Source organism: Anser cygnoides, chromosome Z, assembly GCF_040182565.1.
Source record: "Anser cygnoides isolate HZ-2024a breed goose chromosome Z, Taihu_goose_T2T_genome, whole genome shotgun sequence".
Taxonomy (NCBI): Eukaryota; Metazoa; Chordata; class Aves; order Anseriformes; family Anatidae; genus Anser; species Anser cygnoides.
Genome location: NC_089912.1, coordinates 12610226 through 12622319, shown reverse-complemented (window position 1 = coordinate 12622319; position 12094 = coordinate 12610226). Strand labels below are relative to the sequence as shown.

Sequence of the window (12094 nt, the reverse complement as noted above, 5' to 3'; positions counted from 1 at the left end):
AAGTATGCAGAAACAACTTTAAAAAGTGCTGTGAAGTAATCACAGTAACTATTGAGGCAAAGAAGCTCAACTGATGTAATTTGAACTTCTGAAGCACTGCAAACTTCTGCAAATGAGCAGGGTATCACCTTTGAACTGGCACAAGTAATAACTTGCAAAAATAAGAAATTCACAATCACTGCTTTCTTTAAGATAAGCTAAATGTAATGCTGCTTACAGGTCAGAATTATGGAATAAATAGCTGGTGTGCATAAATAGTCTAATTTTAATTTTAAAGACCTAGGAAAGGCTAAACTGAATTTTCAAAATAACTAAACACAATAGTAAACAGAGCACCAGAATAGCCAGCCCAAAGAGGTGTCAGGTTTTTCAAACTATGGTGTCATTAAGCACAAACTGGAGGGGAGGGAAGAATGACACATGGCTAGAGCCAGATGTAGCTGAACCTGTATTAAAGTAGTAGCAGACTATGCTGCCATTTGATATATGTTTAAATCTGAAGATTTTAGTTGTGGACAACTGTAGATAATTTTCTTCTCACCCACTAAAAAACTGACACACATTTACTTCAAGTGTGTTACTGGACTTGGAAACAAGTGTGATTTGCAGATGATTTCTACCTTGGTGTGTGGAGTTAGCTGGTATGGAAGAGTCACAGATGAAAAAGTCCAGAGCAATTTCTCTCAGTGTTTGGTTTAATCTTTAGCTTCAGGCAACACAAATTAGTGGTTATGATTGTTAAATAATGATGTTTGTCTTCTATTCTGTGTAGTGGATGATTTGGTTTCAGTGCATCTAGTTTCTGGGTAGTTGGTTTTGAAAGCAAGGAGTTTACATATTGAGGAGAAAACTCTTCTGCACAGAACGAGAACCTGTTCAAATTACACTGGCCAGCTATCTTCAGTCTCAAGCAATGAGTGAAATGTGTGTGCAACAGTTCTGCTGCTCTTCCCCATCTGAAACATAGTCAGATGGGACTTCACCTGGGTTTTTTCAGATACACATTGGTGTTAGCATAGGTTAGTTCTGAAGTCTTGTGTGGCACTGAAACACTTGAAGAACTGAATTTTTAAGTCCTTGTAACTCACTTTGTTTCCCCCAAAAGTGTGTGGGTTTGGGGGTGGGGAATACCAAATAGCTGTCAGAGACGCTTTGCAATAATTGGTATACCTGATGGGTTGTTTGAATTAGATGCTTCTAGTGCTTTGTGTGGAATGTTTGCCTGGATTTTCTAGAACTCAACAATCTGTATGTGAACTGTCAAACCTCGTAAAAAAAACTCTTAAACAATCTTCTTCCCTTGAAGCTGGGAGAGCTAAGAGCAGCCCTTCAAGCATCTATATGATTGGAACAAATTAGGTTCAATTTCCAACTATTTGTACTGCTTGTTGAGAGCCAAGTTTCATCTTTCTTCTCATGGGCATCTGTGAAGGAGGTGATTTTTTTGACTTTAAATGGTTGATAATATGTAACTAAACCACTAATCTTCAGGCAAAATTTCAGTCTTCACCGTTTAGGAAGTTTTACCTCTTAACCTTTTTCAGATATATCAGCAGATACATAAGAAGGTCTTTGGAATGTCAGTCCTAAATTCCTTTGAATTTTTATGATAACTTCAGTTTTATTTTGGGCTAAAGAATCACAAAGGATAGCACAGAATCATAGAGGGTGGAAGGGAGCTCTGGAAACCTGGTGTTTGACCCTGCTCCAGTGTTGAATCACAGTGAAAGCATTAATTGTAAAATCATAGAATAAGCCTACAGAAATTAGTTTAAGCTTCTTTTGAAGAAATTGCTAGATTTTTGTATAACTTGGTAAATCTACTAATGTTAACAAAGCTTACCTAAGTCATTGTCTGGAAGATCTGGTAATGAATGGTATCCTTTGTAACAGTTGGATACTGTTTGCCTGCAGTGCTTTGGGTGTTTTTGTGTAAAAAATAAAATCACAAAAAGAGGAGTAAAAGTCTCTGCACATCTTTCTCTATACTTTGGAAATAGTAATTTGTTGGGAACATCTTACATGAAATAGCTTTGTCTTAGATTTTGCTTTTCTAAGATTGTGGTTTGAATTAGTTTTTTCCTAGAGCAAAACTAATAACACCAAACATCAGCATTCTGCTTTAGGAAATAAGACAACAATAAAAGCTGTGCACAAAAAAGACATTTAAGTTGCTCTTTTTTGAGACACTGCAGGGAAGAGTTTCTGCAGACAGTGGGAGTGATGGAGGTGACAGGTATAGAAATTGCTCTGCTGTAATCAAACTAATAAGGGAAAAATATCTTCTAGGATAGAGAACTTAGCTATACCTAGGTAAAGCCATAAATGAACACAGAAATGCTTCTGCATGTATCTATATTGCTACAGAACTGAGACTGAAGGCTGGAATCTGGAGTTCATAAAGTACAAGCCCCTGCTCAGAGTACGGTTGTCTAAAGCAGGCTACTCCAGGCTTTGCCTAGTTGTTTATTGATGTTTTTCTGTTAATAACATTGCATATGCTATCTTGTTTACAGCTGCTTCTAGCCAGTTTATTTTTTGTTTATTGCCTCCCCAAAGTAATGCACAGTGAAGAATGAGTGTAGCCTGGGAGAGGGGGTTGTCTTCTGTACTTTCAGTGCTGTGGTAGGCTAACTTTTACAAAATGCCAGCAGTGGTGGGGCTTGTTATTAAAACCTTTGTCTGTCCTAAATAGTTGCAAATGTTGCATCTTTTTTGCTGTGCATATTAAATATGTGCTATTTAGGTACAACATGAGAATTAGGTGCAGCATGGATGCTTCTACATCTTTCCTGGCAATGAATTAATTTGCCACTTGTGCATTATGTAATACTGCTTATCCTCTATACCAACTGTGCCTCCAAGTAATCTCTTAAAGTAACTTTTTGTGAATGGGCTATGTTGAATTTGCTTTGCTTTTTGACTCTGTTTTTGGACCTAATTTTTCCAGTTTTGTTAAAAAACAATAGTCAAGAAGTACAGATTTTTAAAAGGTCTGTGCTAATGAAAGATCTGTCTATTAAGTAGTATACTCTAACTGTGTTAAATTTTGGTACCTGTTTCTGTTCTTGTACACTAAAAATCTGAAAGTAGTATGCTGAAGGCAGCTACATTCTAGGCTTTGAAGTTTGAGATCTCTCCAGGTAAAGTATCAAGTGTTTAAGTGCTCATACACAATAGTGTTAGAAATGGTCTGTGGTTCTGATTAAGAGCTAATTACAATGCTTTATAGTCATATGTGATCTGAATTACGTAATTCAGATATGTCAAGAACCTGATAATGTTGCATTTTTGTTCTAATTATATCTGACTGATATCCAGTTATTTGTGACAGTTGGCTTGAATATTGGAACAAAATTACCTTTTAAACCCCTTGTTAATGTGAGGCTCCACTTAATGTGTGAGTAACATCTGTAGAAATGTTCTGCTCCAAAGATCTCTTGGCTCAAATTCTGATATTAAGTATGTTTGAAATGCACTCATTTTCAAATACCATTACAGACTTTTGCTATATTTTCTATAGTCAACTAAAAAGTTGAGGTGGATTTCGGATATTTTAACTTGGAAGGTTCCTCTCATCTCTAATGGTTCATAACAAAATCCTGAACATATTTCACATAGGTTTCACATTCCTTCATTAAAATGACTGTAGCCATTTCTGCGTTGAATTTAGGGCAGCCTGTGGGTGCAGAGGAAGCTAAAGACCCCAGGCTTATTGGAAAAATAAGATGTGCGCCTTCGAAACTTCATTGAGGCAGATAATTTTTCTTCAATATAAGCAATTTTTTGCTCAATGTGTCCACAGAAGTTTTTAACACCTTTAGTTATCTGTTGTGTAGCATAGCAGTACTAACATTCACTCTTCTTCCTCTGTTTAATCAGGACAGAGCTTGGGTTATGGTTTTGTGAACTACGTTGATCCCAAGGATGCTGAAAAAGCTATCAACACTCTGAATGGATTGAGACTTCAAACTAAAACAATAAAAGTATGTAGTGTTTTTATGGTTTAAAGAAACAAGTGTTTTGACTTCTTGTTGATAAGATGCATGTGTTTTCCTTTTCCAAGTACAACTTATTAACATTAGCAGAATGCTTAAAATTGCCTAGGATTTCACCATGGAGCAGATGATTAGTCCTTTAGTCCACCTAGAGATTATAATTTAATATGCAAAATTGGTATGTGTGATAATTGAATTGGTGTGTGTGTGATAATTGTTAATATTTTATATATGAACTTGAATTAGGTCACATCAGATCATATGCTTTGCATGCTTAAGTAACAGAAATGCAGTATTGTGTATAGTCTGAAGATTGCATTGTGTGCTTCCTATGTTTTTTTGCAAAGACAATGTAAGTTGCTTAGTAAACAAGACAGTCGCAGCCTAAAGGAGTATTCTCTCACATACTTAAAATGAAATGCTGAGATAACTGGTTTGTTTATAAAGGTCTGTGAATTACTGGACTTCAAGGTTATTCCATATCTAGTGTTTATATGCCTTGTTTTTCTCTGTTTGGGATTCCTGCTTTTTCCATTTGTGTTGTAACAACTGCACCTCTTGTTAACTAAATTCAATTCCCTCAATTTCTAGAGAAAGGAATCTTGAGACTTCTTATCAACTGTTTTTTTTTGTTCCACTCCAACCACATTTAACCACATTTTATTCTTTCTTAAAAAATGGCTTTAAATGTCTCCAAAGGTGGGGTTGTGGTGATGGGGAAATGACTCTGTAATTAGCATATGTTATTCATGTGTACTTAAGTTTTCACATTAATACCTTGGAAATATAGCATTAAGCAATTACTCCATTATCAGAAGAGTGAGGATATTGATTTGAGCAATTGTTTGGACTCTGAAATCTTAAGAGAGGAGATGAAATAAGATTTGTCGGGGAATGGGGACCTTTGAACGTGTTTCACAGTTAGTGCCTGAAGGCAGCACAGGGGCCAGCCAGTCTATTCTTTCTCATTAAACAGCAGGGTTTGCTAGCTGATCACTTGGGGACAGTGACTGCCCTCTAACTTGGGTCATATTTGAGCTGTAAGATAAAGCTCACCTAGTAAAAGGTTTGGAGTTAAAAAGCAGTGCTTAGCCACTTAAAAATAACAGGCAAATACAAGATGGCGTGGAATTCAGGTAGAATGCCCGACCTGTTCTGGACTCATGAGGTTTATTAAATGCATGATGCTATTTGAAACTTAAATATGCTGCAGTTAATAAACATTGAGTCAGGGAAAGACTTGGATAGATGCTTTGCTGCGGAAAGCTATCTAGCTACCTACTTGCTTTTAGTAGGCTTGCCTGCAGGCAGACTCTCCTGTGCTCTACTTGGTGAGGGAATATGGAAGAAAGCCATCTAGTATGCCCAAAGCTTGTGTAGATTATAAAGCAGTCTTCTGGGGGAAAGGGGCATGGATTAGTTCTCCAGTAATGTCACAGGTATGTTGTATCTTAGATATATCTTACACTGTAAAAATGAGAAATGTATCTGCTCAGGATAACAAGTTCCTTGGACTATATGAATATTCAAAGGAAAAGGATGCTATACAGAGAATCAGTCCAGACCAGGCTTCCCAAATCAAAAAGATTCGTTATGGGGGTTCTGGCGACTTGACTTTATGTTCCCAGCATATGACTTCTTGGTTATCTTTTAGTTCACAGAATTACAGGATGTTAGGGATTGGAAGGGACCTTGAAAGATCATCTAGTCCAATCCCCCTGCCAGAGCAGGAACACCTAGATCAAGTCACACAGGGACACGTCTAGGTGGGTTTTGAATGTCTCCAGAGAAGGAGACTCCACAACACCCCTGGGCAGCCTGTTCCAGTGCTGTCACCCTCACCATGAAAAAGTCAAGTCTTACATTTAAGCAGAACCTCCTATGTTCAAACTTGTACCCATTGCCCATAAGTGATTAATATGAACATCACTGAATTTCTGCAAGTAGAAATGGATTGATTGAAAAAAAAAGTTTGGGGTAAAAGTGAAAATAGATGGAAGTGGGGGATGATACTGCTTTTCCTTTCTTGCCTTCCTCATGTGCTAAGGTAAACAAAATAGTTGTAATCTGTTTATTTAGAAGAAAGTATCTGTGAATGCTGGCTTTCTCATGTTACATGGCAAATTCTGACTCTAGCTACCCGTGTTTAGTTCTGTTCGATTTCAGTAATATCTCTCAGTATTAGCATATATTACCTGGAGAAAGAAAGGCTGCTTTACTGCCTTAGCCCTTTTTGGGTGTAAGCCGTATTTCAGGCCAAGTTTTCATGACTGGATTCTCCCCATGTACTGTTTAAAGAGGCTGTCTTCACATCCTTCCACACTGCAGGGGAAGAAGAGGCTAGGAGGATTCCTATTGTTTTTCAAGACCTGAGGTGTTTGTACATTAGACAGTTTCTAGAAGACCTGAGATGACTGTGTGGCAGTGACTTGAGAGAAAATCTATCAAGGATGTGTGTCTTTCATCTCTGAACCAGTAGAAATACCCAGTCTACTGGGAGTCACTCTAAGTCACGTACACCTCTGATCAGTCCAGGGGCTAGGCTAAACAGAAGTAAAGTTCCTTTGCGTGTGAACATCTTGGGTGGACAGTTATTTCTGAGCTCTCAAGACCAGAACCTTTGCAGAGCCTTCTAATGGTTCAGGGACCGCAGTGTTCCTATTTGTCTGTAGTTGATACCTCCATGTAGTGGCTGAAGTTAGAGCATTCCCCTTCGGAGAGAATTGTCCTGATCCCAGTCTGTGGTGTTCTGTATTGGTTGCATGACAGGTACATCTGACCCATTGCTTCTTTTCTACAGTCACTGGTTATATTTCTCTATCCCTAAAAGGGCTGCCATCTACTGTTCTTTCAAAGTAAAATGTACTCAAACCATGAATTTGCAGATTGCTGGCTTAGGTTTTTCTGTGTGGGTAGCGACATTAAAACCTATTACTTGCTACCTTTTTAGAAGGAGGGCTGTCCTTTGGAAAGCTTTACGAAATACTTGCAAGTTGGCTTATTTGTGTTGCAGGTAGCCTGTGAATTTTGGGCTTCATTGAATTATGCAACTTTAGTGTGAAAGCAAGCTGTATCAGAGAGGTGAAACACTTGCTATGGCTTCTTTTTGGAAAGAAGCTGGTGCTGGAAAGTACTTTTTCACTGACTCTTAAATAGAACAGAAAACATGGATTTCTGTGCCTTCAGTGATCTTTCTGCTTACCCATTTCCTTGTTGATTGATTTGGTCTTTGTTTTTTCATTTGTTTTGTCCTGAAAAGATTGGTTCTTCCCAAATCTGAAAAACTCAGAGGAGCAAACAGCATGGAAGTGTCACTGTTCCTTTCTCAAAGGAATATGAAAATTCAGTGCACATTTCATTAGCTTGGTTTCTGCTTGAGAGAAGGGAGATCCTCAGTGACTTCCTGCCCTCACTCCTGGGAAAGCTCCATCAAAAAAACGCAGATGAATTTATTGTGAGGTTATCTGTGTGGCAATACCTTCTGGTGTGTTGTAAATGCCTTCAATGCTAACAAGTCTAAAAAAAGAATGGGGAAACCAATGTCCTGTCCTTGAAGTGGTTCAGAGCTGTGTAAGATCCTGAATAAGAGGCAGCTTTTAATATCAGTTGGGGCTACCAGGAGGACACGGGAAAACCTCAGTCTGGCTTTTGTCTGTGGATGCCAGGGTGTATGAGTGATGGATGTGGTCTTTGGTGGATCAGAGCTCCCAAGGGACACAGCTGATGGCGTAACAGTGTTTGTTTCCCCCTCACAAGGTGAAGTAGGGCCGAGGAACTTCCCTCTGTCCGCCTGCAGCTCTCCAGCACAAGCAGCAGGGCCTCTCTGTACAGGAGCTGGCAGATAGCTTTCTTAGTTCTTAATGCTGGTGATACATGTATAGGCATGGATGGAAATTTGCAGTGTAGAGGGGAAAAATGGTTTGGCCTAGCTACAGGCCTAGCTGTTACCCTTTTTTATAAGATAGCATTGATTATCTGTCTTCTACCCAGCTAGTGCTTCTTAAAAATCAAATTTAGTAAGGCTTCTTCCTCTTTCAAGTTCTTTTTTTTGATTTTCTTGACTATTAGAGTGTTTACATGGGTAATTATCACCTGTCAGGGGAATAGAGATTTAAGAAATATTTTATCTAAAGTATTAAATCTGTAGGTTTTCCTCCCACTCCTTCATAGCTTTGCATATGTTTAAAAAAAAAAGCCTTCACATGTAACATAATTCCAACAGGAAGCTGTAAGAAAGTTGGACAAATTATTTGGCTACATGCATTAGTCCTACTTTGACATCATTATCACCTAGTTAACTGCCCTACTGTAGAAAGCTGTGTAATTAAAAACAGCTAGTTATGAATTTAACAGAAGAGTGATTACTGAGCTATTGGCTTTAAACATGCCCAAAAAAGTGCAGTTCAGCAAGGGGATACTTGAGGCACATCATGCCACAATTTTGATAATGTCCTCTGAGTCAGCATGTCCTCAAAACTTGGCTTTATGATGTGCAATTTTACTTGGTGCCGTGAACCGTTATTTAGATTTACAGTAATTCAGTTTAAGGGAATTGTCCTCGATCTTAGCTGCTTAAGGTCTCCACCTTTGTAAACTTGTACCTCTGATAGTATTCTTGAAAGCACTTCATAGGATATAATAAAATACTGAATAAAGAAGTATACTAGTGTGACTTCTATATTGGTGCAGCAGAAAAAAATTGAGATTGTTTGTATTCTCTAACATTATTTTTAGAAGAAAACTTTGGTAGCGTCACTTTCTATATTAGTTTTTTCATTGATCTCTCTGGAGAGCAATGAAATATATATGAATTGAGTAAAAAGTCCATTAAAATTCTGGGGGGCAAGAGCTGTGAAGGTGAGAGAAACCCTCTTTACCTCCTCGATTTTGTTCTTACAGCAGTAAAGGACATTGATCTAGTGAGTGGCAAAAGGGGATCCTGTTTGAAGGTTTAATTAAAGCTAGTGAATTTTATTGATGCTATCAATCAGCAGAGATTCAGAGAAGGGGCATGGTGCCAGACCATTTAGTGGTCTTGACAGGGTAATTAAATACCTCAGGACTGTATTCTCAAGGTAAAATTGAAGTGCTCTAGCAGATCTGAAGCAGCAGAACAATGTGTCTTGGAACAAAGGTAAAGGTGTTTTTTTACCTTAAGTTTCTGCAGCAGTTATATAAATGGTAATTATACAATCTTTTAGCTATGTTATAGTTAAAGCTTTGACAACATTTCCATTTTAAACCCCCCTCCCCACCCCACACATGCCTTTTCACCGCCAGGTAAAATTTGTTCTTCACTGAAATTCAAATCCCTTCAGACTTTGAATGTTACTTAACTGGCTTATGCTGGGTGCTTATTTTTCATGTTGCTGAGTAACACTGAGAGGAGCATTCACTTGTGAATGCATGTTGCTGTCTCTTCCTGTAAACCATGCTAAGGACACACAGTTCTTCGTTAATACCTAACTACTCCAAGCAAAATAACTCAGCATGTCAGATTGAACTCAGAATGTGCTCATCTCTCCTGCAATTGCATAGCTTGTTTCCTGTTTGGTCCCCAGATGGGCTCTGTCACACCTGATCAGTTCTTGCAGGAGCCTGCTGCTGCTTTCCCAGTGAGAGGGTCCCTCAGACCAGCGCAGCTCACAAGAAGACAGCTGAGCAGGTTTGCAGCCGGTGGTGCAGTGGTTCCTTTCTGAGCCTGCGCAGGTTGTGTGATGTGTTAGAAGGGACAGGAAGTACCCCATGGGGCTGAAGGAAGACTCAAGATTGCTCAAGAGCTGAACTCTCTAAACAGTAAGAAAAATCAACAAAAACTAAACTGTTTGTTAATACAGGGACACCAATGCTACACCTTCCTGTCTTCTGCCTTCCCCATGCTATGGAAAGTCCCTTAAGTACAATATGGCTTTTCTTCATTTGTCCAGTGTGTTGCAAATGCCAAGTATAGAGATCTGTCTCTACTTTTTAAAAATCCAAATACTTGTTTTCTCCGTAAGAGTACTGTTGTTATTGTAAAATACAGATGTACTTTGGAAATTATGGAAGCCTTGTGAAAAGTTGATTGACCTCTAGTAATAAGCTAGTGGCTTTTGACATGAAATATCAACTCTATATCTCACCCATGCAGTTACTGTTTTTTTTCCTGAAAGGCTTCATAGATTCAGATCTTCCATAGAAGCAGTAACAATGTCCATGGATATGTGGTTGTTTGCATTTATGCAAGGTGTTTGTGAAATGAGTAATGCAGATGCGCTGGCCAGTGTTTGTCCCCAGCAGTTCACTGAACACAAATATGGAGAACTTGAAGTGCACTTTTTTTCCTTCAGAGAGGAAAAGTTGTGAACAGATTTCACTACAGTTAAAAAAGAGAATAATGTGTCCCACCTTTTTTTTTGAGATTTTATTCCTGATTCGGATCTGAAGAATACTCTATCCCAACTGTCACACAACCATTGTGTAACAGCATTACAAATGTGAGACACATTCAGTAAAAAAATATGCTGTTTCATACTTCATATGACAAGACTACCCAGGATAATATCCAGCACTCCACAGGAACATAGTCATAGAATGGCCTGGTTTGGAAGGGACCTCAAGGAAGGGACCTCAAGAAAGGGACCTCAAGGATCACCCAGTTACAACCCCCTTGCCATGGGCCACCCAGTAGATCGGGTTGTTCAGGGCCTCAACTAACCTGGCCTTGAACACCTCCAGGGATGGGGCATCCACAACAAAGAAAGAACATAGGAAGAACAAAGCAAAGTATATAGGAAGGTCTTTGACTATCAGAAGGGTGGGAAAAGTGTCAAAATGTCTTTTTCTCCAAATGTAAAGAACAGAGTTTGGAGTCTGAGTCTCCTTTTATTTGTTGTCTTTTCTTTGTACTTATATTCAAAGTTTTAAGTGATTCCTCTATTTAAAGAGACTGATATAATTATGACTACAGGTTTTAAATCTTCCATGCTACGGTCCCTCTAAAGGCAAAGCTGTCAGCAGAATTGTGGTTCTGTGATTATAGTGCATAATTCTCGTCTCATTTTATTGTTGAAAGACATCAGTGAATTTAATTACCTTCTCTTACAGTAGTATGGTAAGTTTCTACTAGTACAGCATTTTACCTACTAAAACCTCTGATTCTGTTTTTGTCCTTAACAGGATTTCAGCTGTTATTTTCATTGCTGATTTACATGCGCTATTGCATGTCATTTGGTGAACAGAAGCAATTTGGATCTGTTGTAGCCACTTCAGACCAAGTCTTCTGAAAACCGATTTCTGGTGCTCCTTTCTGGTAGGCATAGCAGTAGTTTAGTAGCTCTCGGAGTATGTTGTACTTAATCGGTTAAATCCTGAGGAGGACTCCTGGTCCTCTTCCTCTGTATAAAGACTGGTGTTAAGTAAAAACAGCACAACATAGGAACTGAGGCTGCCAACTGGAGATGAACTGCAATGTCAGGTTAAATCTGACTTTGTTCATGTGTTGAATTCTGTATTTGAACACTCTTCCCTGTCCGCTCTCATCTTAAAGTAGAATAAATGTATTTGGAATTACATGTGGATTACAAAATTAAAATTGTAGTAGAATGAGTTTAAGGCCTGTCAAACCCAAGGTATCATACCTGTCCTTTCTGATCTTAACATTTAAAGCAAACAACACCTTTTGTCTTCATCAGTGATCAGAGAAGGAATCTAAAAAGCAAAACCTCTCTGCCCTTTGCAAGGTCAGCCTTTCTGGACAGTAATGCAAAATGCTTTGAGCCATTCTTGCAGAACTTGGTAACCATTGTTCAGAGGTTTGCTTTGGCTTGGCTGTTCATCCTTTCTCTCACACTGCCTCTCTGAGAGCACAAATGCAGCCTTTGCTTAAGCTGACCATATTCTGAATAGCATGCTACATTCATATACCAAGCTCCTTCTCTAAACAAGGTCAAAGACAACTTTTGACTGCTTTTTTTCTGTAATGTTTGAAAGTCCCCATCTGGTCCTGTGGCATATTACTAGGAGTGTGTGATCCTAGCCAGGATCTGGAGGAAAAAAAGTCATGAAAAATCTTAAGGGATCTCGGGTTTTTGTTAGGACTATTAGTGCATATTCCT

The 12094-nt window shown here is 38.6% G+C and overlaps 1 protein-coding gene across 36 annotated transcripts in view; it reads left to right on the top strand.

The window, feature by feature from the left end:
- The window catches only part of ELAVL2 (ELAV like RNA binding protein 2), a 93758-nt gene that overhangs the window by 60340 nt on the left and 21324 nt on the right, over window positions 1-12094 (top strand). For all 36 annotated transcript variants that reach the window (XM_066987764.1, XM_066987769.1, XM_066987765.1 and 33 more), the window contains one exon: window positions 3883-3986. In XM_066987764.1, the coding sequence (XP_066843865.1) occupies window positions 3883-3986 (104 nt within the window). The remainder of the gene's footprint in view (window positions 1-3882; window positions 3987-12094) is intronic.